The 27,963-nt window shown below is 38.6% G+C and overlaps 2 protein-coding genes across 4 annotated transcripts; both read right to left on the minus strand.

Annotated features, from left to right (window-relative positions):
* Positions 1 to 585: 585 nt before the first annotated feature.
* Positions 586 to 18,061, minus strand: parvb (parvin, beta). Of its 3 annotated transcripts, none has more exons than XM_023400304.2 (13): positions 17,857 to 18,061; positions 10,507 to 10,596; positions 9,967 to 10,037; positions 9,785 to 9,887; positions 6,971 to 7,111; positions 5,674 to 5,789; positions 5,364 to 5,422; positions 5,159 to 5,178; positions 4,579 to 4,640; positions 4,391 to 4,459; positions 4,040 to 4,141; positions 3,882 to 3,954; positions 586 to 2,414 (listed from the first exon to the last, which is right to left on the minus strand). In XM_023400304.2, the coding sequence occupies exons 1-13, from the start codon at positions 17,969 to 17,971 to the stop codon at positions 2,338 to 2,340; spliced, it is 1,098 nt and encodes a 365-aa protein (XP_023256072.1). In that variant the 5' UTR covers positions 17,972 to 18,061; the 3' UTR covers positions 586 to 2,337. The 3 variants fall into 3 exon arrangements, with proteins under 3 accessions (XP_023256072.1, XP_087028413.1, XP_023256073.1); XM_087172287.1 differs by lacking the exon at positions 17,857 to 18,061 and adding an exon at positions 15,082 to 15,172; XM_023400305.2 differs by lacking the exon at positions 17,857 to 18,061 and adding an exon at positions 12,682 to 12,841.
* A 1,028-nt stretch (positions 18,062 to 19,089) lies between these two features.
* Positions 19,090 to 27,736, minus strand: hdac10 (histone deacetylase 10). Its single transcript, XM_023400303.2, has 20 exons — positions 27,407 to 27,736; positions 26,120 to 26,254; positions 25,900 to 25,996; positions 25,699 to 25,796; positions 25,209 to 25,313; positions 25,043 to 25,111; positions 24,828 to 24,954; positions 24,216 to 24,281; positions 24,071 to 24,130; positions 23,783 to 23,872; positions 23,351 to 23,457; positions 23,194 to 23,261; positions 22,352 to 22,595; positions 22,083 to 22,173; positions 21,865 to 21,950; positions 21,450 to 21,506; positions 21,259 to 21,340; positions 20,710 to 20,898; positions 20,459 to 20,618; positions 19,090 to 20,353 (listed from the first exon to the last, which is right to left on the minus strand). The coding sequence occupies exons 1-20, from the start codon at positions 27,469 to 27,471 to the stop codon at positions 20,340 to 20,342; spliced, it is 2,010 nt and encodes a 669-aa protein (XP_023256071.1). The 5' UTR covers positions 27,472 to 27,736; the 3' UTR covers positions 19,090 to 20,339.
* Between the last annotated feature and the right edge of the window lie 227 nt (positions 27,737 to 27,963).

Raw genomic sequence — 27,963 nt, forward strand, 5'->3', positions numbered from 1 at the left:
CTTTGCAGCAGGGCCTTTTTCTGATGCGGGCGTTTATGTTTTGTGTCACGCACCGTATTTGAGATCTTAATAATAAGTACGTGTCGAGGGCAGGAGAACAAGGAGGAATCTTGGTTACAAATGTATTGTTTGGAAAACCACACTTAGGAGGGCGGAGAGAAACGTGACACTCGGAGGTCTGAACCACTCAGGCTCGACTCACACGTCTCCATCTGTGACCAGCCAGATCAATTTGCTGTCATCTGGTCTCCAGCCCTCTCCATTCTCCAACACCAACAACAAAAGACGAGAAGAGAGAAAAAGATACAGACAACAAAACAACAAGCTCTGTATGTGCACCGGCCTTGTTGAAGAAAAGAAAAAGGACCACCCATCTGCCATATAAAGGGGAAATTTGGGGGATGAGGAAGGTTACCATGGCAACAAAGGAATGAGACAAGAAAATAAAGGCCTAAAATAAACCCATAATTCCTTTAGCTAAACCCAAATTGCAGGAATTGCCTGTTCCAAAGCCAATCTCGCTCAAAAGCCAAAGCAAATCTAACCTATCACACAAGTAAGAGATAAAATGAAATTCACTCTCTATTTGATTCCAGCCATTTATTTCTTGATAGGCAAGATAAAAAAAAAATGCACAGAGGTGAGCCATCCAGTGCGAGCACAGTCTAGATTGACTCATCCACTCTCTCAATTATTCAGCCTGGCTCTAAAACGCATGCACTGTACATCTTAGCAGGTCTCCAGGCGGTTCCGTGGGTCCAGGCCCCCTCGGGGACTTGTCTGAGAGGCCAGTCAGTATGAAGATAGTCTGGCTGTGGCTTTCCTGGGATGGCAAGAACACACTGCACTTAAGGCAGGAGGCAACAGCATCAGCTTTTAAATATGGCTTGAAAAATGGTGTGCACAGTTCAGGGTAAACAAGAACCGTTCACAGTTCCTTCAGCTGTTAAGAAAAGTGATTATGGCATATAACTAGAGCTAGCCATATAGTAAGAAAATCCAAAACATTTTCAGGCACTAATTTGACATACAGGTCATATATAACACACAACATGTTCAAAACTCTTTAAGGAATAGTTAAGACATTTCAAGAAATACGCTTCCCATGAACAAACCAACATAACAACACTATGCATTGTTTTTACAGTGCTTTTGCGCAGTTTAAATAAACAAGATATAATAGTTGGTTAGCTCAAATGTGGTGGTAGGAGAATTTAGTTTCCCTTTTGAACAGAGCTACATTATCTGTTTGCCCATTTCCAGTATTTGTGCTAAGCTAACGTGATGCTGGCTCATTTAACTCCTAGCAAGAATGCAAAGTGTATTTCCAAAAATGTCGAACTGTTTCTTTAGACATGAAGCGACTGTTTAGCTTAAGAGACTGTAGGTAGGGTTAGCACTGCCGCATGCCCTATACGGCAGTGAAATGCACTACGTAGATATTTGATGTCAGTCAGTTTGCTATTCCGCATAACTAAGCTAAACTCCTGCTAATGCTAATTAGCTTAGCAGAGGAGTAGTAACTGTGATCTCAGCCTCTCACTCGTGGAATTTGATATGGTTAAAATACCTAAAAATCACTTATTTTTAATGTAGTAAAATGTAATTTCTATAAGATATATGTAAATAATAATACATACAATTAATTTTCAAAAAAAAAAGGGGTTAAAATTAACAAGCAAGCTGAAAGAACAGGTTTTAGCTATAATATGGAGTTGATGTTTTTATAGTATGGTTTTTGTGTGGATCAAACAAATAAGATACAACGTGTTAAGTGAGCTTTAGATATAAAGTTAGGCAGATTTTGTTAGTAGTGTAATGTTAGATGTGACCATAAGCGAATCAACTGCTGGCTGTGTCAATCAAACTCTTGGCAAGAAAGCGAATAAGAATATTTCCAAAAATGTCAAACTATTCTTTTAATACTTATACAAAGCACTTTTAGATACTTAATAATATGTAACAGCATTTTCAACTTTCTTAAATAATCTGGAGGAATATATGCGACTGAGTTTGACACTAATGTTTTCCAGTATTACCATTCACCACATTTTTCCTGTGATGGCTGTGTATTCAAATGCAGGGATGAAGGTTGAAGGGTTTCCTGGGTTGCAACATTCGAGGAAATAATAAATAAATATACTGACATTTGGGGAAGATTAAACACTAACATTCAGAGCCTTTTTCAGGCTACTCCCCCTGGCTCTTTTTAAGTCCCGCATAATGACTTTCAGTCCCAGTTGGTCTCCTACAGTGTCCAGAATGAAATGCATATCAGCAGAGGCACAGGATTCAGAGTAATATCAGCTGAGTGAACACTGACTGAACTGGAAAAGTTCACTCAGTGTTTTTGTAGTTGGTGAACAGGTTGTAGAGAACTCTGAGGGTGGACTTGAGGTTCAGGTTGACAACATCTGTAAAACAAAATTGAGACAAAACAGAGGTCATTAGCTTGCCAAACCTTCAGGTAGAAATAGACCTTTGACATGTACAAAAAACTGATCCTCGGAAGACTGTGGCACAAATTAAATGGTCTGTGGTACCACAAAATCATGTTTACAATGCAAAGGAGCCTCTTCAATGATTGCTGTTGGACTTCTTTCCATCAAAATATTATGTGTAATTTGATTTGTAATTTCAAATGAAATGGAGCTCCAAATAGCTCCCAAGAATTTGCTAATGATTATCATATGATGTGTTACTTCTTACCAGGAGCGATTCAAAGGCCCAAAAAACACTTTCTGTTCTCTCTCAGTGCCATGGTGTTCTACACAAGTGCTTATTTGCTTACTGTAATTTCTCATCACAGCTAGGTCTATTTTAAGTTGGACAGTATGGATTTCATTAATGGCTTTAGGATCTCTGCTTTCATTTATAATGAACCTGCATATTTGCACGAATCCAATGCTAATCACAACATATATACTGCAGTAAAAGTACAGCTATACATCTGTGAAGATAATAGCTTGATTTCAATTACTGCAAAAATTGCGAGCAGTGCTTGCGAGTAGGATTGTGAGCGGTTTCCATTTTGGCTTAGTCAGATGTTTTAAGGAGGGGAAAAAGCATTTCAATAATAACATAGCACTGAGCAAGACAATATTTACACATGCTGAAAATCTACTGTAGCTTATATTAGTTCAAGAGGAGCAGTAACTAGCATCTCAGCTTCCAACTGAGATGGCAGTCGCTTATTTAAATGTATTAAAATGTAATGTCTATAAGATATATATAAATAATAAAAAACACAATTTATTTTCTAAACAAAGTAGTTTTAATTTATTACACAACAAAAAAAATCTAATTTCCAATCTGAAATTTCACTACGATATTTTGTGGATTAAAGTGGCCTGCCAAATTAATTAAGAGTTCTTCAGTGAAGTGATACTAATTACAGCTTAAGAAGGTAATCGGTCAACATTAGATCACACTGAGAGCTATTTCCAAATTTTCTGTAAATCCGCTTGCAAATCTCTGTGAAAGACAGGAAAAATACTAAATTGTTAAAAATGATAAATGATTTTAAGCAATAATCATCCTTACATCAAATCATATACGTCGTATTTTGATTCTTCTATTCTCTCTTAAAAAAAAAAAAGAAAAAAAAAAAAAGCTGTACAACCAAGTAGGAGCTGAATGCTGAATGACCTCAGCACCAGCCATCCGGTATTTGAGTTTAAAGGTGAAGCAAGGTTTCCATCTACTGGAAAACCTTTAACATGACTGCTACTGTGGCGCATCAACCATTCAATGCCTTCTTTTACAGCACCCTGTCAGTATAAGAGACTCATAATCTCTGTCACCCTCCATAAAACCTCCTCACATTTTATGTCTTTTATCTTTTCTTGTAATAACCTAATATATCTCTGTCTATAAAATACCTTCTGGTCTGGCCTTGGGTTTCTTCAGGCCTCCGTCCTGCATCAACTCAAAGGCAAACGCCACATTGTGGACCTGAGGGGAAACAAAGTTAAGACTTTATATCCTGCAAATTGGCAACAAAGATCCAATTTGTTTCACTTTTGGAGGGTGAAATCACCTTCTGTTCAAAGCTCTCAGGGGTGAGGAAGAAGTTGTACAGAGGGACAAAGTAGTCTTCCAGCAACCCCATCAGCAATATGAGGTACACTCCATCAGCAAACTGTGCACACATGTACAGATAGCAGACAGATAAAGTGCATTCGATGAAGAGACTGAAGATCTGATTGGAGTATATGTATCTGAAAAATTAAAATCTCAGACGTTGGCCATGCAAATAAAGGGAAGACGAGAGGATTTAAAAGCTGTTACATGACATGCGTACCAGTAATGATAATTTTAATATTTCACTGGATCACGAAGTTATAACGGTGACAATACGGGTCTTTAGATCAACCATTCAATCACATACCTGAGATTCCAGCTCAGTAACTTCCAGGTTCAGCTTGTTCAGGTGTTTGTTCACAAAGGTGATGAGCGACTGGCGACAGGACAAAAATAATATTATTAAATCCATGTTTTAAGTGTAATGACAAAAATTCAAATTTTCAAGTGAGTCATTACTATGCAGAGAAAGGGTCTTTTTTTTCTTTTTTTTACCGTTTTTACCACGTTGAGCTTATCAGGTGCATGATCCATCAAAGTGTCAAATGCGTCCCTCTCTGTTGCATAGAAGCAATAATTCAAAGGTTATGAATGCTTAAAGGAATAGTCTGACATTTTTGGAGACGTCAAATGTGTCAAAAAGATAAGAAGATCGATACCACTCTCATATCTCTTCTATAAATGTAAGTCTACAGCCAACAGGCGGTTAACTTAGTGGAGAGATAGCGAGGGGAAACAGCTAGCCTGGCTCTGTACAGGGGTGAAAAAAAACCTGTGCACCAACACCTCATACAGCTCAATTATTAACATGTTATAACCTTTTTGTTTAATTTGTACGAAAACGTATAAAAAGGTATGGTCTCTGGTCTTTGTGCTAAGCTAAGCTAACTGGCCGCTGGCTTCATATTTAGAGAGAGTGGTATCGATCTCACTCTCAAAGAGAAAGCAAATAAGCGTTTTTCCACTAAATGCTGAGTCATTCCTTTAAGCAGAGAGACAAGGAAATAATGAAACTAAAGGGACATTTCTACAATACTGTAACATGAAACAGATACTGTATGTGGCTGGGACTCACCAAATCTTCCCATCATCATTCTGAAAAACAAAAACATGCGACAGAATATAAAAAGAAGTTTTAGTTTTCAAGTCTGTGTGCAGTAAAATCTCCAGCTTCCTAAAATACATACTAAAATAACTATTATTAAGGCTTTACATATTAATAATAACAACATTGAACAGAGAAGAGGAGCACACATAAAGGAAAATGTATCAGCTCTTACTCTGTGGTGCTCGTCAGCTCTTTGGTCACTAGAGCAGTCTGCAGGATGCCCTCTCGTTTCTGCTCAAATAAAAATCGAAGTCATTTATCCGTGACTTGACAGAATAACTACAACTGTAAATGCACATTCTGATGATCTCATGTACAGACAAGACAAAGACAAAAAACTGAAAGATGACAGAAATGTAACCATTAACTGACACTATACTATCGATCACTATGATGGGCCTTATTATCATTTATTTTCATTTCATTGCTACACATAATGATGATGGATGACACCCCTGCTTGAGTTTGATGGGACGCTTTACCTTGACCACCACCACCTGTACAGAGACATGCTCAGGCAGTCTGATGGGGGCCTGGAAGTGCATAGCGAGAGCCACCAGCAGATAGACAATAGCCACCAGGTTCTTTGAATGGATCGCTGAAACAGTGAATCACAAGAGTCGACTGTCAGTCCTTTCACAAAGCAAGCTAGCGTAATGATGAGATGTGAGCTATTGATAGTGATAATAATGTAAGCAACTTTCTAAAGATGTTTTTTTTTTTTAAGAGACAACAAAAGAATGACAAAGCTGCAAATGAGAAATTAATGAAGCATGAATCAACACAACTCTGACATTAGCTCCTGTGGGAATCCCTTATGTTTGTAGAGTTACACATAACTCTGCTTAAATAATCACCAATTTGTAATGCAAATTAAGAGAATCAATTATGTGTGTTAAAGGGTCATTCCACCAATTTCACACATGAGTTCAGTATGCTCATCATGAAGAGCGCTGTGGCGCTGCACAATGGGAGGAGCTATTTCTGGAGTTCCTGCTCCTGCAAATAAAAGTTCCTTTCATTTTTCCAGTATAAATCATTAACGTGACTCGCAGCTGGAACAGAATGAAACTCTCCCAGTTCAATCATCAGTCCGAATGATTAACAGCTACGTTAGAATATATCTGGGTATTAGATTGTGTACAAAAGATTTTCATGCTACACATTATATAATGACGAAACATCCAATCACTGAGCTTAAAATTCTGTCGAATGAGCCACAAAAGATTATGCTGTTAGAAAACTGAAAACACAGTCTGCAGGTTAAATCAGTTCGCTTTTAAATTCTGTGTCATTTTTGCCAAAATTCAGCAGCTACACTGCAATATTTTGTTAACAACAAAAGCCATTTGAAATACTGACTGTTCTTATTCACACCTCTGACTGGTTTCTTTTCCATAACAACCACGCCCAAGGCTCATGGGTACTTAGATTTGTCCACCAAGAAAAACATGACGGATAAAACACGACCTCTCAGAAAAACAAAGCTGGAATTAAACCTGATGGCCATAACATAAACCCACAGGGTTGTTACATTTTTTGGGAAAGTTTCGTGTTTCTGTGTTTCTGTGTTTCTGTGTTTCTTTGACATTAAGGACACGGTTTAAAGAAAAAATTGATATGGGAAAAACCACCTCAGGAACCAGCTTGTCCTCACTACTTCGCAACTCTATACAGCCCATGAAAACAGATTAAATATGAGAAATATAGAATCTAGTATTTAAATCCCTAGAGTGCACCTTAAAGCAGGAAAATCACTGAATTCAATGTGAAACTCACAGTCTACACTCCACTCGATAGTCCAGCCGTGAGGCCTCAGCATTTCGTTAACCGCCTCCAACACCGTCTGAAGCTTTTGCTTCTGGCCGATCTCAGATTGGGTCACCTCGGCCACGTTCAGCTTCCTGCCCGACAACTTCTCTGTCAACAACAGGAGAGAGAGAGGAGATACAGTCATGTCAGGTCAAACACACACAATCATGAATCATTTCTGACAGTATCGTACAGCAGTACTGTATTGTATAATACAAGCGAGCCGTGTCTGTGCTTTGAAGAGAACTCCCCTGAATAGGAGGCTTGCTGCACGTGTGAAGGCTTAGACAAAAAAAACTTTCATTTACATAAAACACCAAACTTACAAAAGTGCTTCAAACCAAAAAAGTGTAGAACATGTTTTTTGCCTGCCTGTTTCACTGGGGGTTGTGTCTTTTGGAAAACAAGGACATGATTATCACGAAAAATGCCCAAATGTTTTGGCTGCAGACAACAAAGATGACTTGTATAAGAAAACTTCTCTGCTCCGAGGAGAAGTAAGGAAAATGATTTCGGAGTCTTATCTCAAGCGCGTGGGTTCAGATAATATTTTTTTTTAAAAAAGGAACCAGCAGCACTGATAAAAAAAGAAATCCAGAATGAGCCACTGATGCAATAAAAGACTGAGATTACATAAGGTGCAAAAATGATAAAGGAGTGTGAAAACTAAAAAAGGGCTTTAACGCAGAGCAAGAAATCACACATCCCTTTATAAAATGTTTCCTGCTGCGCGTTTTAATTGTTGTTCTTGACACTTCTGAAACATATGAAAAGTCAGTCCTATTTCGTGTCAGCTGGCTTTTGTAAATTAATGTGCATTTCTTTTCTTTTTTCTTCTTTTTTTTTTTATCCTTCTATGTGTTTGACAGATAATGAGACTTTTTAATCGGGCTGGAAAAATTAGCTGGTGTACGCACAGGGGAAATATGTGGGAGCAAAGAAGAAGAAGAAACCAGCTGGAGTGTGGAGATAAAAAATGAGAGGAGCTGAAGAGGGAGTTTGAGGACAAGAAATGTTCCCTTTGATTGACCAAAAAAGACACGGAAATCATCAGTCATGACGGAGAAAGAAAAGAATCTACACACAAGAAAAACATTTGAAAAATGCAATAGAGTATAAAGCACAAGAAAGAGAGTTCGCAGAGTTCTGCTACAGACGCACATGTGACAAACTGTACAACCATTTCAATGCAAATCCAATCAATAATTGCAACTGTGATAATATCAATTCAGTTTTTTACTGCTGTTACTGTTGCAGTGACATTACTTGATATTCATTTGGCAGAAGCTGTAGATGCTTTTGTTTCATCTACGAAACAAGAGAGGTGTCGTCAAAAAACACTAAGAGGGTTTCTGTTCGTAGCTGTTAGCATGTGGTGTTGAGCTGGAGGTTTTCAGGCTGCTGTGACAAACAACAGACACAAGGGGGAAACCCCTAACAACCCAAAGACTATGAAGCTTTACTAGACACAGCAGCACAGCGGTGAACACACATGAATCACAGTGGACACTGGACTGGAAGAATAATGCTGCTAATTTTGGCTTTTTTTTTTACATGTTACTTAATGAGTTGAACACTTCATTTATTTTTTTTCACTAAAATGTTTCAGAATAAAAGAAATGTTTTGAGTTGATTACGTTTGCCAGTAGTTATTACTGAATTAATGAATGAAAGAATGAAAGGATGGATATTTGGTAAGATGGCCTTCAGATATCACGCTCTATTTGTCTGGAATAATTTACAGAGCAGACTGAAACTTGACACGCTGCTACCAATAGGCCAATTAAAGCATTTGGTTAGAAGTCTTACTGATCTGGGGTGTAACTGTTTTACATAATCTCTTTTTAACTACTACTACAGAATGTACTTCAGAGGGTATAATTTGTCATCTTATTGTCTACTTGGTTGTACATCTGAATGTATGTTTAAATATACACTCTTGTGTATTCGAATGCATATTTAAATACTGTATACATGCTTGAAAACCCATTATATCAGATATAAACTTAATGTTCTCATATGTTGATGTTAAGCATTTAACAAAACCTGAGCTATGTCTACATACATATATGGAAACGTGCTGTAAACTACATTCATCTGTCATCAAACAGACAAAACACTTTCAGGAAAAGCTTGAATTGAAGATCATGATAAAAAGGACAGAATTTTTTTAAATAAAATTTCATTCTCAACCTCATCCAGATCAGAACAGGTGACACTTTCCATCCCCCTCTACTCCATATGTTCAGGAAGGTAAGTGTGATTAATATCACAGTAAGTTCCCGGTTTTCATTTGCTTAATATTTCTTCTGACTATTATCAAAGTATGTTTTAATTCTACTTCAAGACAATACTGCATACTTAGGTCATTTTAGGCAAGGTACTACAACGAATAGACCAAATCAAGTTGTATGAAGGGCACAGCTGGTAAACAGGCGAGCAGGAAAATTTAGTCTCTCCAGAGAAAACAATGAATCACTGTCTGCACTAAGTTTAGCGAAAATGTACGATTCTGTCATGGACCTTTGTCATGCATCAGATTCACAGTATGAAACAACAACATCTTTGTACCAGAGTCACAGGCTGCACCAACCGATCGATTGCACAATCAATTATTGATGGTGTAATTGTCTCAGATGTACTCTCATGTGTTTGATGCCTGACTGAAACTTTGCATTTCCCGACGAACACACTTTGCACATGGCAAGTTGAAGGCCAACAGAGGCCTTAAGGATAAAGATGTTGTGAGAGCTGAGAAGCCAAAAGAAACCAGTTTCTCACCGAATAACTTCTGGAGCACTTGTCCATCGTAACAGTCCTCCTCCAGGTCTTTGACTATGATCCTGTCTTCTTCCAACTCACTGTTGATCCAGTCGATCAGGACCTGGACACACGTCAAAATAGTTACTTCATATTTTTTTACTGCTCTGATGTTTGTGCTCAAAAATGTAATCCCACACTACCTTCAGCAGATCTTTAAATTTAAGATTCTCCCGCGATGTTGGGTCCAACATGATCCTCTCAGCGTTTTCCTCTGGTGAAGATAATGTGAGACAAAATGAAGACACTAGACATGTAGTACACATGTGGGCAGAGGTTTATTGTGACTTCCTGTTTAATTTCTTTCACATTTATATCCATATCTGGACATAGCTACATTATCTCATCATCTTTCATACATACAGATACAAAAACAAATTCACTATGTTCCCTTCACCGGCATGTCAACAGTGATTCACATGGTGACTGATGACACCCCACCCACTTTCGTTTCCTGCTCCTCCACTGTCACAGTCTCCATTAGTCAACATGTGTTACATTCATATGCCCCTGTGTGACCTCAGACACCTCTGACAGTCAAAATATCGCAAAGTGCCTTCTCAATAATACTGTGATCGTCCAATCATGAATGGAGACAAACATGTTACACACAGGATATAATAGTGTTTCAGGATAATAGATACGGTTACAACTTTATGTTTTTTTTTAATGTGTATATATACCCAGCAGTGTGTCCTCGGGATGGATGTCTGTCCCGGTGGGAAGCATGGGAGCATTGATGGCCTTCTTCCCCTCTTCATGGAGATCACTCACTACACAGACAAAAACAACCCACATAACAGTCATACAACTTTTAAGAAACAGGTTCAAGGTACCAACAGGTTCCATAAAAACAAATCAACAGCAAATCCTGCTCATACGTAATTGAAAAGATCATATGAAATGATGAGTTTTATCTATACTCTTTGAGATAGAGTGATTCACAGGAAAAGATTGCGGACAAAATAGAATATGAAAGTATAGCTTGTCAGTGTCACTGGTAACAGTATTAGTGGACAGTCTCCACAAAAAAACCCAGTGGGGAAGGTGTAGAGTCACTGTGGTTTTGAACCTGCTCTTCCTTTATAGACACTACTTAAATGATTACTCACCACAATTTTTTGTTTGTCAATCATATTCAGATTTGAGCAAAATGTCATTTAAAATAGTTTCATGGGACTCACATCTTTTTCACATGACTTTCTTCTCTTTTTTCGTTCTCTAACCAACAGTGGTGGAAGATAACTAAGGAAATTTAATCTTAAATCACCGAGCCCCATCTCAACTATCTATAATATAGAAAATGTTTGCATCAATAATCATTAATATTAGAATATATATACAATATATCACCGATTCATTCTACAAAATTAGTATTTTTGCATTTTATACCAAGGTGCATTGTGTTCATAGTTGATATATTGCTACACTTACTTAACTAAAGGATCATCTTCCATCTCTACTTATCAAATATCTTTATCTCAGTTTTTCTCCAATTTGAATTTATCTTATTTTTTTGTATTCATCAAAAGACGATATAGTGCATTTCAATTATTAATGGACAGAAAACTTGTTAAAATTTGTTTTCCAACTTACCTTTCTAATATGTTTTTCCTAAGAGTATGAGCTGTGAATTATTGGAAACTAGTAACTGACCCAGGTCAGATAATTTAATTCCATATTATAAAGTGTGTTCCATTTACTTGCTCTTCACCATTTTGAACTAATAGGAAACTATTTGCTCTGGTGAACAAGCTTATCAAACTGTGTTGATTCTGAGCTTCTCCCACACGTCTGTCACTTCCTCACTTTCCTTCCCACTACAGATTGCGTCATGGGAACAGCAGTCTCCTCACATCTTTAAAAAAAAAAAATCTGGTAATTTAAGCATGTCTCTTGGTGTAAAGATACAATGTACTCAACAGAGACATAAAGACACACAATAAGTAACAAACACACACTTTGACACTAGCTTCAAACTAAGTCAATTTCTGCTGAGAGGCTTTCACTTCTGATTGGAGAGATTCTCCAGGGATTTGAAGCCTTTCTTCCCCTAATGGCCACATTCCTTTTATCATCCTCCGTTTCAATTTGTAAGACCTGCAACAGGCTGGAACGCAATCTGTCATTTCATTGACCCTGTTATTTATAAAGCCTGCGAGGAGAACCAAGCTGAGAATACAATTGAGCTCTTTTTTTCAAATTAAAAGCATGTAAAATCATTTTTAATTGAAAATATAATGAAAAAGAGTCTAGAACAGTGTGTTTATGGTACAGTCAGACCAAAATCACTACTTCAAAGCATTTCCACGGAGAGGATATACAGAATAACCCCTGGAGGAGGGGTCCCCACAGATTTACTATCTGATTCAAGAGCTGAGAGCCGGCTCCAGCCCTGGATCTCACAGCAGATCAGCAGTTTGCTTTGTAATTACAGATCGGGCTTTCTGCATTTCATCATAATTGTTCCGCTTCCTCCCTATGTGACCATCACACTGCATTACTGCTGCTTTGTACTGGGCTGGACAGAGGTTTGGCACTTCACACAGTCGAGTAAAATCTGTGTTAAAATGGTAAAATTATACAATAATAATTCATTTACTACTGCAGATTTATACAGAATGATATGGGAATAAAAATACTTTGACTCTTCAGTCCAAAAATGTAATAAAACATAAAACAACCAAAGTAAATCCTATAATGTTAAGTACAAATCTTAAGGTGGCTTAATACTTCCATCGTGTTGACCTCTCACAACAAGCAAACATATCATATCCCACGGTTCACTAAGGTAACAGGTTCTGGTTCCTCATTTCCACGTCCAAGTTCCTCAAAGCCAAACGTTAAAACCAAATTACCTTGTTTCTTTCTCTTGGTCCCACACAGCAGCCCCGCCATATCTCTGATATAAACCTGCGGATTCCCCCCGATGGCAGCGAGTGAAGGTAGAAAATGAGGTGCACGCTCCGTTCAGTGTGTGTTTATGTGTATGTATGTGTGTGTATGTGTGTGTGTGAATGGCAGTCGGTGGGGCCGAACAGTGGCAGGGGCGTCATCACGTGTTTATTTCTGTCACAACCCTCCACCCCACCTCTGCGGTCCAGTTACCGGAGACGCTGAGAGGTTTGAGTTGTGTGTGTGTGTATGTATGTGTGTGTGTGTGTGTGTGTGTGTGTGTGACAGGAAGGAGTCACTGGACATAAGGCACCAAAGCAACCCTACTGTAACCCACTAGTAACCTCTGGGTTGCGGACACAGGACAGACTTCAGTGACCTATGACAGGTACAGTGTTGACTACATATCCACTAATTTACTGTATAATGTGTATTATGAATGCAGGATGGTGTTTCAATCCTCAGAAGAGTATTTTCTCACACAAACAATTCCCTGTTGTATGGTTTTGTTGTCTTAACCATGTCAAACAGTCAAAACTGACTGTTCAGATCAACAGCAATCCAGTAATTTCACAGCAATATGAGAGAATAAACTTGTTTCAGCGAGTAACTCTCTTCAATGGGCATGTGAATGGAGCCTTTTAACATGTTTTGCTGCAGTGGACAATCAATCATCCAGTGGATGTATTCCTCTTAACAGAATTACACTAATTCAATACAAACCAAAGCCTGCAGTCAGGAACATTTATCTTACACCAGCCTCATTGCACAACTTCATGCAAAAAGCTCCTCTGTGATGTTATAAACCATTATGCGAAAGGACACAGTGATTAGTCGAGACAGAAGTAACAACAACATACGGTCAGATTTCTTTTGCTTCAGAGGGAAAATGTCAGAAAAAAAGTCAGAAGCCAGTCAATGTCATAAACAACAGCGTGGAATGGACCACCATCGACCTCGACTCGTTTGGTTCCACAGCTCCCGGGGGGGGGGGCACAGGGGGGGCCAGGGAGGGGGATATAAATAATGCGGCAGTATGGAGAAGACAGACTGGACCTTAAATATAGCTCTGGTTATTTACACCAACACAGGCACCAGTGAGTAACAGCAGCCGGGAGACAACAGTGTCAATGAGTATGTTCCACAGGGGGCCTTCAGCAGATATGAGCCATTACAGTTGAAACTATTTAATTTATTACACCTAATATTTATCTACTATTACATTTACTTAATGCTGCAATTCTGTTGTAATTCTCCATACTGTGATTCTACTTCTGCTCCCTCTGTCTGCTCTGCACACACACAGGGATCCATCCTCTGTTGCTCATCCTGAGCCCTTCCCTTAATTAGTAAAAAAGGTGGCACATCATCAAAGCAAAGAATGTCTGTAGAGCACAACTGCTGTACCAACATTACCAGAAAGATTTAAAAGCAAAACTATCCTTGAGGCTTGTGAGGATCACAGTGTCGGGCCTGTCGATCCAAAACATCTCTCTTTGAGAAACATGTTTTGAAACGATCAGACTGTGATGAGACTTGGATGTCGGGCCTCGTTTGGCCTCTGTGTAATGCCTTGACCATATGTGTTTAGAAAAAAAAAAGATATACAGTATGTAAATATATATTTTTACATAAACACATAACATGCTCAAACATGTTTGATAAGGCTATTTTAAATTTTTCTAAATTTTGTTTTTAAGAATTGTGACCAAGATATGCAGCACAGAGTCTGACATTTTACAGTTGAAAAATTAACTTTTCAGAAGAAACTGTGTTACAAAATTATAGTAAGTCAAACATGTCTATGGCAATTCTGTACTGCAATTTCTTGTTACAATGACGCTCAACATGATGCCAACACTCATATATATTAATAATTGAATATCAGTCACTTATCAGCCAGGCCAGTTAATTGCTGAGGCTCTAATAAAAGTAAAATTGACATGACTCTGATTGATGATGATAACTGTCTATTATGTGCTTTTTTTAAAATTAAATCTACATTCATACCTTTTAAATATCAGTGTTGATGACTGCTAATGACATAACTGTCAAGTTAATATAATTTACCTGCAATACGGACACATTGTTACTATGTGTATTTGCATGAAGGTTCACAGCTCAATTCTGAAATCATCAGTACTGCAGAATAAAGAGCAAAAGAAGCAAAGCAGCAGCACAGAATTATACATTTAACTCTTGCAATGTTGGTCTAACTTGTACTTTAATGTATGCATAATACATTAACCAATGCATGCAACCAAATCCATCTCTTTTTGATAGCAAGGTAAAAGTAGCATCAACTAAAGAAGTGAGTGAAAATATAAAAGAATAAACCTGGTATAGAATAACAGATGACTTACTATGATCAGCTTCCATCTTAGAACTTGTGTTTTAGTTATATTTTGTATTTTCAGAGCACGGACAGTCTTCACACTAAGATAATATAATGAGGATGTGACCTGACACTCATCTTCTCAGTCCTTACAAAGCAAAAACTTTTCTTTTTTTTTTTTGCCCCCACTAAACTGTTATTATTACTTCACTGCCTGTCGCTGACAAAGGGACTCGTGCCTTGTCAGAGAAATGCATACTTCCTTTCAGTTAATCAGGATGTACAGAGCCAGGCACATAACAGTATCTGTAAAAAGGAGGTCTGCAACTACAGGAATCTTCTTTTATCTCTTTTTGAATATCCTTAAACAACATTTTCCATCCCATTGCTGAAACTACAGTAGGAAGAGGAGGGTTTTCAGTGCTTAATACTGTAGTAAAATGTGTATGTGTGGTTGCTAAGGACTGTCAACACAATTCAGTAAACCATGAGTCCCTTTCTCTTAATGATTATTCAGCAAAAGTGAAGCAACTTTTCCAGTGGCAACTCGTCTCTGCTGGGTGTTCCCCTTAAAGGATATAAAGCACCACACCCAAAAGTAACAGAAACCACAACAGCAGCAGCAGCAGCAGCAGCAGCAGCAGCAGCAGCAGCAGCAGCAGCGTGTGAGACGGCAAGCTGTGCTCCATCTGCAGCACTGACTTCACACACCTTTCTTCTGTTATACTGTTTTCCAATTCTGACATCTTAAAATGTTGTCTCCCTTTAAACTGACCTATGTTTCCTCTGAGCTTTAATCCACTTTGACCACACAGGGGCACTGCACTCTCACAAGCTGCACCAACTCTGGCACGGTGGAGTCCCATCTGTCCACGCTGCAGAATTCATTACCCACAGCACTGACTTCCAGCCATATGTTGGCATCATTAAGGCGTGGGGGACCACAGGGGGTCTTTGTTTGTAAGTTGGGGGTTTTTGTGTTGGTATCATTCATTCAAGGTTTCCACACCTCTTTAATACCCACATTAAAGTCAAGTCAAAGTTTTTTAGTCTTAGCAGTAAGGACCCCATGTGTGGCCCCTTCATGGGGTCATGTGAGATTACCAAAATTGACATATCAATTTTGAATTTATATCTTCAACTAATGTTTATTTTAACTAACTAACTAACTAACTAACTAACTAACTAACTAACTAAGATTTACCTAAGAAATGAAAAAGAAAATACAGCTTATCCATCAGTTGGAGACATCAGCTCAAATAGCTTGTAAAGATATTCAATAACTCTCATACAGCAGAGAAAAGCAGCAAATTCTCAATCCAAAAAAGTGTTCACATTTTAGCTTAACATGAGTGAAACAATACACTTTTTGTCGACTGACTAAAAGCACTCGAGTAGATTAGGAAGACAATCATTCTAATTCCTTCCTTGTGCCAGAACTCCACCTCTTGGTTATCATCTAATTAGCTCATTGCCTGGGCTGTTGTCTGTGGGGTTCTGCTCAATATTAAGTGTCTTTAACATTGGGAAAAAAAATCACCTTATATGGGACAGTATAAAAGGCAAATATATTTTATTATGAAATATGAAGAATTACTAAATCTACATTTGAGAAGCTGGAACCAGAGTTTATATTTTTTCTCAATAAATGGACTCTACTGATTCATAAATCATCCAAATTGTTTCATCTCTGATATATAATCTTGTTGCAGCTCTTATGATCATGTCTTGTGCATCATTCTACTCAAATTTTCTTAAAATTCAGCCCGACACAGAGTATCGTTGCGAGATTCTCCACTACGCTCCTCTAAAATAAACTGTGTAAGACTGTGCCAGTCCAACAGATAATTTTCTTTATATACAGTACATCATATGTTTTGTGCATTATTTTACACATTACCCAAAATGTCATACATATTTGGTATGCTTGGGAAACTTTAGGTCTCCAGTTTAAAACAGACTTCTGTGTTTTGCTGCACAGTGAGATCCTTTATCCATCCATCCAAGATTATTTTTCTTTTTTTGTTTGTTTTACAGTTTGACTAAAAGATTTAATGTTAAAATGTCATTTAAAGTGTTTGAAAATCCCTGACTTTTTAAGGTAAAGTGTGGAATTTAATGATGCTCCTTAACAATTAAAACATGTCTGTCTTCTTGCTGGCGGCCCTCCTTTAATGGAGATTACAAACACATGGCAGACAGCAGACACACAAAGCACACACACAGTATAACACACACAGAGGCGTTAAACCTTGCAGCTGTCCAGTGACTGGCATGTGGGAAGGGCAGAAAATAGTTTGGTCAACAAGTGGGAAAACTGGAGAAATAAGTTGGTGTGTGTGTGTGTGTGTGTGTTTTGGTGTCCACAGTCACACAGCAGCATTGTAATCCTCCAACACCTTTATCTTCATAACCTTGCATTCCTGTCACCAGACACTGGCTGTGTCATCTATTTATGTTCACTACCTCATGTAAAAGGCCTGTGGAGCTGCTGTGATCTGACCCTTAACAATATCAAAACTACACTACAGCACAACAAATTGCCTATTGTACATTAGGATTTACTAACATTAAACCAGATTAGAATAAAGATGAAGCCCTTAAGTCAATTTAAACGCTGAACATCTGTGTATACATGTTGATAATCATGTGTTGAGTCACTGGTTCAGCTGCCTGTGATGTCCCAGAGGAGAATACTTTAATAGCGCATCATGTGATTGCAGCACCATGGACAGAAACACAACAGGCCTTCCATAATGTTACAGTATCAAAAGAAACAAAAAGCATCTTTGACATGGCTCACCTTCTTTAGACTTCTTCTTCCGCACCAGGGTACCTCCTAATTTCCCCAGGAAAGATTCGTCCTTTTTCATTTTGGCGGACTGCGCGGTCGCAGACGTGGTCGCTGTCCCAGACATCTTTCAGGGTGGCCGTGTGTGTGTGTGTGTGTGTCTGCGTGTGCACTGTTAATAATGTCACTCCTCCCTGTGTTGCATTCAGGGGCCGGTGTGCGAGCCAATCACGGCGAAAAGCCACAGAAGACACGGACAGGAGGCTGACAGGAGAAGCACTGGTCCGGGCATCAACACCGAACGATTCACATGTGAGTCGGAGCTTCATTCGCTTTTACTGTTTACCGACGGAGCGCACCACAGCGCCCCCCAGCGACAGGAAGCGGAACAGGATTTACAAGGTTTTCCATTTCCAGACTAAAAAAAACTACACTTATATTTTGACTTAAACCGACTAGTGGAAAGTCGCTAAATATATATTATAGTTTTTACTCCAACACATTTCTTTCAGTTAAAGTTATTAGTTCGTTTTCAGATCGAGATTTTTTATATGAAACGTATTATCAGTTTACAGGTGTTGAAAAAGTCTTAAAAAGCACAAATTTCAGTTTTCTCAAAAAACAAGTCTTAAATTTCAGAAATATTTTTTGGCCCATTCTGTGGGTTGTATCATTAGACTACTTAAATATTACAGAAATGGAAAATTCCCAGTGTTGTTGTTCCAGACTTTGACCATTACTTAATATTGTTATTATTTATTCACTGATCTAGTTTCTTTGATTGTGTAATGATAATATCAGGAATTATTTATTCACTGAAGGGAAGTACTGACAAAAATGTGATACAAATGTCTGTAAATTTACCCTTGATAAATAATCCCACGCCTTTTTGTCCTTTGTTGAACGCTTTCATATTTTGGCCCAAATGTCAGTGAAAACAGGTTTAAACAAGTGGAATTAAAAACGTCTTCAAAAGCTTTAAATTTGACGTGCTGAATCCTGAATAAGAAAATATGCATTGTTACTGATTAAATTACCCAACAGTTAAATTGTTAAAATTTGCCCTGCCTTGACAACATTAAAATGCCACTAACATGTTAATAGATCAGTAATATTTACAATTGCATATTTATGATAAATAACACTCTGAAAGGGGGCATTGATTATGCATTACTTTTGATACTTTCAATACATGGTGCTCATAGTATTTGTATTTTCGCATAAGTAAGATTTCGAATGCAATACTTTCACTTGTAGTTGAGTATTATTTATTTTTTGTCATGTGATTTTGACTTTTATAGCCAAGTAAAAGATCCAAATGCTGAGTGTTATATTTATATATTGTTAAACAATGAAGATTTTCCACAGAATAGCCCTTAAATACAGTCTCCCAATGTGCAAACCTCTACATTTTGTGATGAAATATTAAAGTACATAATTATTTGGATAGAATTTAATCTCAGAAGTCCACCTTTTAGCTTTTGGTGAAGAAATGAAGACGGTGAAATGTGGCTGAGCTGCAACTGCTGCAGTTTTTCTCCATTGATTTGATGCACGTCTGCCAACAGTGCTCTCTGAGGCTGTAAATGCAGTGATGTAGTGATCAGAGCTTCAGATGCATTCACTTACTGATTTCTGGTTCTTCTTACATCTTCATCATTTATCTTTTAGTGTAAAGGTTGCCTGAAGTGTTTGGGCGACCCTTTGGCGACCACATTTGCTGTTTGGCAAACAGAATAATGTTTTGGTGTTTCTGTCACCTCCTCTCAAAACTGGGCCTTTATTTCTGTCATTGCATCAAATCAACAGAGAAGAAGGCTGAAGTTCAGACACTCTATTGAGACAAGCATCACATCCCCAATTTACAAACCACACATGAACGTCAGTTGGTTGTCACCAGGTCAATATAAAAGTTATTTAAAATTTACTTTAAGATTTTATTTAGTAATGTGGTATCATTTATAAAAATGTAGAGACAAATTATAAAAACAATAATATTAAAGAGTTTAACTAACGAGAGTAGAACTGGGTTTATATTAAAGTAATGATAAACTATTGTCAGCTGTTAGCTAGTGCTCTCTCATTTTTAAGGGTCTACATCATTTCAATTGCTATCAGCTTTTCATTATTTAAAGGTCGATTCAGTCTATTCATAAAAACATTAGTGTTTGATTTACAGATGGAAAAAATACCATGTGTTTTTCACCTCATCAGAATTCATTAAACTGTGAATGTCCCAAACATTGTTGATGTAAACAAAGGTTTACAGCATTACAGCAGAGCTGTTGCCGTGTGTTAATCTATGTATCAAAACCCTGTCAATGCAGATTAATCAACCATGGCATTTACAATATTTTCATGAATTTCAATCATTTCAATTTCAAACAATAAAACTTAGAAAAAATACAAAATTGTATCAAGACTTGAAATGCTTCAGATTTTTTTTTTCTTTTTTACAAAAATAAGCAGAATCAGCTTCGGTGCTCTGCACCTCTTCAAGTATCTTGTGCTGTTTTCAGGAGACAGAAACTCCAGTTATTATAGTGCAGATCAGTTTCTAAACTCCGAGGATGTCAGCTTATGTGTCATGTTTATACGTGATGCTGCTGTTCACCTGTGGTCTGTAGTAGTTTCCAGTCAGCCTTCAGCCTGTGTCTCAGGCTCTCCACAGACTCCACATCCTCCGGTGGAGGGGCCAGAAGCTGTCCTAAAGAAGGGGCAGGGTCCCCGAGGAGGGAGGAAGCTGTAGGCCCGACACATGCCTCCTCACCTTCCTGAAAGAAACTCAAAACTTGTCCTTCTGCACAAACAAAGAATAAAACTGCATTCACTGTACTGTTATAAAATTGGCCCCAACCTTCTTACCTGCATGAGTACCAGCATGTGTCCTTGTGCGAGGCCTTGCAGCAGACCCGTTAGCTGTAGCCACACACTCTCAGACAGTCCATTATCTGACATCCGAACCAACAGAACCAGACTGGGGTTGTACTCGTATCCCAGAGGCAGGAGGAGGCCCAACACGGCCTGTATGAACCCGGACACGTCACTGAGGCCCTGCAGGAGGACAACAAACACATGTGGGATGTGTTTCCATTGGAAATTTCGAAAAAACACATAAATCTAATGTGACACACACAGTCATGGACAATATGGACTAGATAAATGTCTTTGTAACGTACAATATTTACTGCAATGTTCTAAAACTAAATTGTAAAAATTCAAGCGTGGGTTCAGAGTTCAATAAATATATAGATTACACTTATTAAGATACAATTTTATAGCCACAATATCTTGGAGGAAAAACTTTGTCATAATATGATCATATAGAAAGAAAACAGTACTACTGAATTAGCATCCAGTACAGAACTACACATAAACACAGAGAGAATATCAAGTATCAAACACACACAGTACCTTCTTCAGACACACGGGAATGTAATATTTGCACATCTGTTCATCTGACTCCTTGTCGCTGAACTGCACCACGACTGTTTCCCTAAACACAGAAACATTTTCGTTGCCATGGTGTTTGTGCTTTTGCAGATTATTAGCTTTGTTTCATTTGCTAAAAGGGGAACAAGTCTTTAATCACAAATGATAATCACCCGTCTTCAGTGATGTGACTCGGGACTTTCCCGTCTCCGACACACACAACCAAAACCCTGCAATAAGAGGAAGCCGCATCAAATCAGACAATAAAATATCCTTCAACATGTAAACATCACTGGTATGTCCTCTGCTGGTTGACTCATATCTAATGAAGTCAACTGGTTATTTCAAGGAATTTCTGCCCTTAGATGCTGTTATACTTATAGATATTGTGCTTTGAGTTCAAGGGAGCTGTTATTGTTAATGCTTCAAACATGAGAGTGGTATCAACCTTCTCATCTAACTTTCAGCATAAGCATATTTCTTAAAATGTTGAACCAGTCCTTTTAAGTGCAGGGCGTTTCCAGCAAGACAGCCTATATTAAAAACATACAGTCAGGGTATGTACAGTTTAGATCGACATTGTTATACCGGTTCCTGAGTGCAGATGCAGCATACTGGACAACAGACTTCATCGCCATGGAGACGTCATGGACCAGCGCCAAGCCGCTGCAGATCTGCGAGGCAGTAATTAAATATAATTATAGAAGCCTGGAGCCTCGTGCACGCAGGTCAGCGAAAGAAGCAGTGTATTTACAAGCAGGCCGGATCACAGCAAGATGAGACACAAATAAATATCCTGACTTTACCTCGTTCTTTATCATTTTCTCTACAAGGGCAATAAGACTGGAGAGGGTGGAGGAAGCATCACTGTCCTCTACATCTTCAAGGAAATTCTCTCTGAGTGAGGCAAAAAAGAAACACATTTTTGAATAATGTAGGAAAAAAAAAATCATGATTAGAATTTTTTATTTTGAATACATGCACCAACTCTCCCTGTGTGAATAATAAGAAATAAATTTGAGCACTATGAATAACGTTAAACTTCAGTGGACGGTGACCAACCACAGCTCCATACTTGAGGTTGTCGACCATGAGCGGGGGGATATCCTCTGATGAACCAAAGTGTTTACATCCGTCAGGGCAGGCGACACCATCAGGGAGCACCACAGCAGCACGAACAGCAGGAGTGACTCGTCTCGGAGGCTCTGGCCACACCTTTTCCTCTGCACTTTTCTTTTCTTCTCCTTTATCCTCTGTGTTTTCTTCTTCTTCCGCCAGTTTAATGCGCTTGGTGCTGATATCAGAGGAGGGTAGATCAGCTGGAGGAAAGAGGGATAAAATGTTTTATCAAGCAGTGAATGTAAAATATAAAAGTGACATGAGGTAATCATGAAGTACTCCAGGTCAGCTCTCTGGTTGGGACATTGGCTAATTAAAGGAGAAATTCCACCAATATTACACATCAAAGTCGGTTTACAGGAGTTGGAAAGTACTACTGCAGATGTAAAACAGCTGTATAAAATGCACAAAGTCTGAGTCAGCGCCTCTGAGGTTCAAGACTACATGAAAAAAAATGTGGAGGTGTGGAGTTAGAAATAAATGAGTTTACCAGGCCTCCATAGCTGTTCCTCACCGCTGCTTGAGGCTAACGGCTTGAAGCTACATTAGCTGCTACATTAGGGTAACACATCTGAATCTCCAACCAAACCCTCAGTAGTTAGAATTGCAATGTAGCCACCAGGATTGATAAGAAGAAGAAGAAGAACATATGGACTAAAAAAAAAAAAAAGACAACAACTCTGGTTCTATTGCATCGATTTTGATCCTTTTGTTTTTACTCTGACATTATAGATGTGCAATGTGAACTTTCAACTTTTTAAGGAAAAGCTCAAAACATAATTTATGTAGAAGTTATACCTGCATGTTTGAGGCAGGACCAGTACTGTCTATGAGCTGATCGAGCACAGTGAAGGGACTCAAGTGCACTGAAAAGAGAAAAATAAATTCACTGCAGTTGTAAAACACACACACATACAGGACCAGGTTTGACGCCTAAACTGACTGAGAGAAAGACCTTGTACAGGGACCGTAGAGGTTTGCAGGTCGAGGTGCAGGATCTCCAAGCAACGTTTGAACTGTCTGACACACAGACTGGGCGAGGGAAGTCAAGTTGTAGCCTCCCTGGAAAACACAGTAAAACCTTTTACAACTTTCTGTTACGCACAGAGGTCGCTAGAACTATGTTAAACTGTCCAAGACTGTGGGCACAGTGCAAAAAATGACTGTATAATACTGTATGTCTCAATAGATTAGACTTCTTTTTTAAAAAAGAATACACCGTCTTAAAAATAATCCAACGGATACAGTGGAAAACAAACTGAAATGATCGTGTATCCAGGAGGGCAGGTGTTAAAAGAGATAAACATATATTTAAAGAACATATTTGTTGCATTTGTGTTCATGTTAGTAAGAGTTTTTTTGTGTAGCATGACGACGACAGACTGACCTCCAGCACAGCACACAATTTGCCTCCCGCAAGGTTCATCAGAAGGTGAGTGAGGTGGGCAAATATGTCTGGAGTGGCGCACATTTCCCCCTGAAATCACAGACCATCGCGAAGGTTAGCTCAGCACGTCACGTTCCAATGACGGAAAACACTGGACACTGGACAGTTTTACAGTGCAAAGGTTGATCATGCATATGATACTGCGTAAATTCAACATACACAAGAAAGGATCCGCAGAAATATTCCAACTGCATTTTAAGTTTGATTATAGTAATTTATTTTCAGTACCTCTGGGTCACCGATGGCTGAGTCAAAGCCCGCACAAACCAACACCAAGTCTGGGCAAAACTGTGATAAAGAACCACAAGCTCAGATGAATCATGTCCAACACATCAGACCGTCTGTCAGCAAAGTGTGAATTTTCCTGTCTCACCTCGTACGCCACAGGCAGAAGGAGATGACAGAAGACTGACAGATAGTCTCTGTTCTGCATTCCCACCTGAAAATATCATAACATGACCTCTTAAATAAAAACACTGGTACGAGCAATCTTATGCGCACAACAAAGACAGTTAGTTTGTTGACTGACGATGTGTTTTACATGATGAAAACATTCTTTGTTTTCAGTCTCAAAACTGGTTAAAGGTGCTTGTTGCTCCTTTGTGAGCCAGTGTGAACCTGTGTGAACCTGTGTTACCTGGTGGTCAGAACATCAAAACACCACTTTAGGCTTTTGACAGTTTTTGACATTTATTAGTGACTCATTAATTAATCAATAATGGATACTAATAATCAATATAAGTTGCAGCCTTAAGTGTAACGTATTAAAAATGATCTTTGTGCTGTTCTTTCATTCAATTTTTTGTATCATTTCTAGAAAAATGCTATTAATTTTACTGCACATCAGCACATTTACTCTCTTTCCATTATTTTGTTTCAGTCAACACAAAAAAACAGAGTCCAAGATAAAGCAAGGAACATTTGTACAAAGGCGACCTAGCCAATTAACAAGTACATAACAATAATAATTTCAGCGGTTACTCACCTTGTTCCATGGCACATTTATATTGAATCCAGCCCCTCTCTCTTTGCCGACACTGTCAAAGTCTGACTCTCTAAGTTGAGGCCAGAATTTCTGATGCTCATAGCGGTGCCATGAGAAGTAGAGCACGCTGGGGCAAAACGTAGAATGCAGAATTTATTATGGCAGAAGACGAGACAACATCCACATGAACAATTCAGGATCTTTAAGAGACTCACCTTGGATCATCCTCAAAACAGTACTGCACCCCTTGACCATGATGTATATCCCAGTCAACTATCAACACCCTGAAAAAACACAAAGACGTAAATAAATACATGGAGACAGAATCAATACAGTACGTTCTTCCAGAATTAACAAACAAAATAAATCAAGTCACGACACCTTTTTACTCCATATTTTTGCTTTGCATATCGAGCTGCTATAGCCACATTGTTGAACACGCAGAAACCATTGGCAGCACTGCGCATACTGTGGTGTCCTGGTGGTCTGTGACAGAGAAGTTAAATGACACATTTCAACTGGAACCATAAAGATCTTCACTTTTTTAGATAAATGAAATACAACATGATTCTCAGTACCAGTTTATATTTTATAATCCTCAATGTTTTGGTTCAGTCCATATCTCATCACTGCTCTTTACTCTGAGCAAACACAGATTCTCTCAATAGACAGATGTTGCAGTTGTGGAACAATGTGCACACGTCTTTTGACCACAAGCCAATTCTATCCTGAATAAAACATCTCTGTTGACTTCTACCGTCGCATCCGTTTTCCACTCTGTTAACAGTATCTAATCCTTCCAGTCAAACACTCAATGCAGCATCAGAGTACATATCAGCACTGCTGTGTCTCACTGCTTAAACAGCCTCACCTGACCAGAGCCATGCCATTCCTCACCTTCCCCGTCATAACACTGTCCACCAGTTGCAGAGCGGCTCCTGCAGCCAGCTTGGCACAGTGATAGATGTTCTAAGAGAGTTAATGAGAATCAATTACCATACCACTGAATTACAATTACCACTGAATGAACAAAAATGAGATACAAATAAGTATCTTTGAGTTTTGGACTAACTGGGTGGAAGTAGACGTCGCCGTATTGGAGGGTGAACTCCTTCAGGTCCTCCAGAGTCATGTAAGGGGTCTTCTTCACTGCCTCCAGGTATTCCTCACTGTTGGTACCAGAAAAAGTGCACGTAACAGAGTGATTATAAGTATTTTATCTCAGCTGCATGACCAGAATTAGTATAACAAACTGAACCAGGTGGGAGATCTTTGTCAAGATCAGGACTGACCTGTGAACCAGCAGAATGTCTGCGTCTGTCGCCTCACGTACCGGTACGGACACACAGCGATCAGCCAGACCGCTCTTGACCAAAGCTTCATGACTCACTGTCAGACGCTCAGGTACTTCGATCTTACATGCTGGACTGGAGAAAGAGAAACATTTCAGACACAGGGGTTTGGATTCTGTGTTGACTTGTGTTCTAGATGTGTATGTGAAGTAGTGAATGCTCACTAGGGACAACTGATTTTGTTTTTGAGCATGTGAAATTAAGGTTTTACAAAATTTACTAAATTAGTAGTTCAGTTTTTTGGGGTTTTTTTTGCAATCTTTGCCAGTTCTTTGCAGAAACAGTTTAAAAACCATTTAACAAATGAAATGTGACGGGAGAAGTCAAGTCTTCAGTGTTAATAAGACATAATGAAGAATATGTACTGCAATTTTTTTAATGTATTTTTAATTCAGTTAAAAAGCAGTTTCACAGTTAACTTTCAATGCAAACCATCAACTATAACTGCAACTGTAACTGTGTGTTTAATGTGCACACAAAACACATGGCACCAACCCAAACACAAGAACCTCACTTAAAATGTGTGAAATTATGTCAAAGTTACGCTGACGTTGTGTCTGACTGCCAAAATACCGATGTATACCCAAAATCGAACATTTGGATTTGCAGTTTTGTTTATTTTGAACTGAATGAATACAGCTGTAAGTTTAGCAGACACAGCAAGGAGTAAAATAAAAGTGCTAAAGCAATGTGCACAGCAACAATAAAACCGTATGAAAAAAACGATGACGAGAAAATGAAAATTGAAGTTCAACTTAGTAAATTGAGGGCACATTGATATAGCTGTTAGCTTAGGGAGCTAACGGAAGTTAGTGCTCTTCACTAAGCGACTGGACTAGCAACAACAATCTGCAACTTCAGTTCCTACCACCAGAGTAATTTAACGCGATAGAGAATGCGTTAAATAATTAGAGGACACTAATTATTCAATCAATTACTTACTAATTCGTGCAATGAAATTATCAAATATTTAACCCATTACACTTTGGTTTCCCTAAGATTATAGCTCGTAGCAGTTATCTTACCTGACGTTACAGTAGTTAAGTAACGTTACCTGAACGAACAGTTAAAAGTCTCTGAGCACAGAGGGATGAAAATAGGTTAAGTGTAGCGACAGTTACCCAGTGGATAAACACTGGAAAGCTCACGTTACATTCATCCAAGTTCACTTGATTAGCAAGCTAACAGCTAGCTGTGCAGTATGCACCAAACTGTGTGTATACTTACTCAACCCAGAGCAGTTTGTAATTGGTCATCTCCTCATCATAGATCAACGCTGTTCCCATCTTCATTACTTTTCAAACCAGTCCAGCAGTGGGACTGCAACACATGCACCAGCGTTTCTGCAGTGCAGCAGTGTCTTCCTGTGGCAGACTGTTTCTAATATAAACTGTGCACGAACAAATTTCAAAGTGAATCGATTAGTAAGCAGCTTTATCCAGACTTCCCGACTTTCAGCGTAAGCAGCTCCCTTATATTCTGCATCACACAATTTAAACAGTGTGGTCGGCTCATGTGGACATGAGTGAAGTCCTTAAGTCAAACTAGTTTCATGGAGGTTGTCTAACAGTTCAATGGATCATCAGCGCCACCCTGTGGGCGGGGTGCAGGGGACCTCGAGGCTGCAGGTTCCGTGCAGACTGTTAGTAACAGTATTCTTTGAAATAAAAAGGAGAAATACACCCATGGTGCTGCTATTTAGCTGCTATTTTTGCTTCCTCTTTCATTTCTCTACGAACTGGTTTCTTCATCAGAGCTTGCCTCCACTCACTTTACACCTCAGT

The sequence above is a fragment of the Seriola lalandi genome, unplaced genomic scaffold (assembly GCF_002814215.2).
Source record: "Seriola lalandi dorsalis isolate HSWRI2012SDOR001 ecotype SW California unplaced genomic scaffold, Sedor1 jcf7180002052274, whole genome shotgun sequence".
Lineage (NCBI taxonomy): Eukaryota > Metazoa > Chordata > Actinopteri > Carangiformes > Carangidae > Seriola > Seriola lalandi.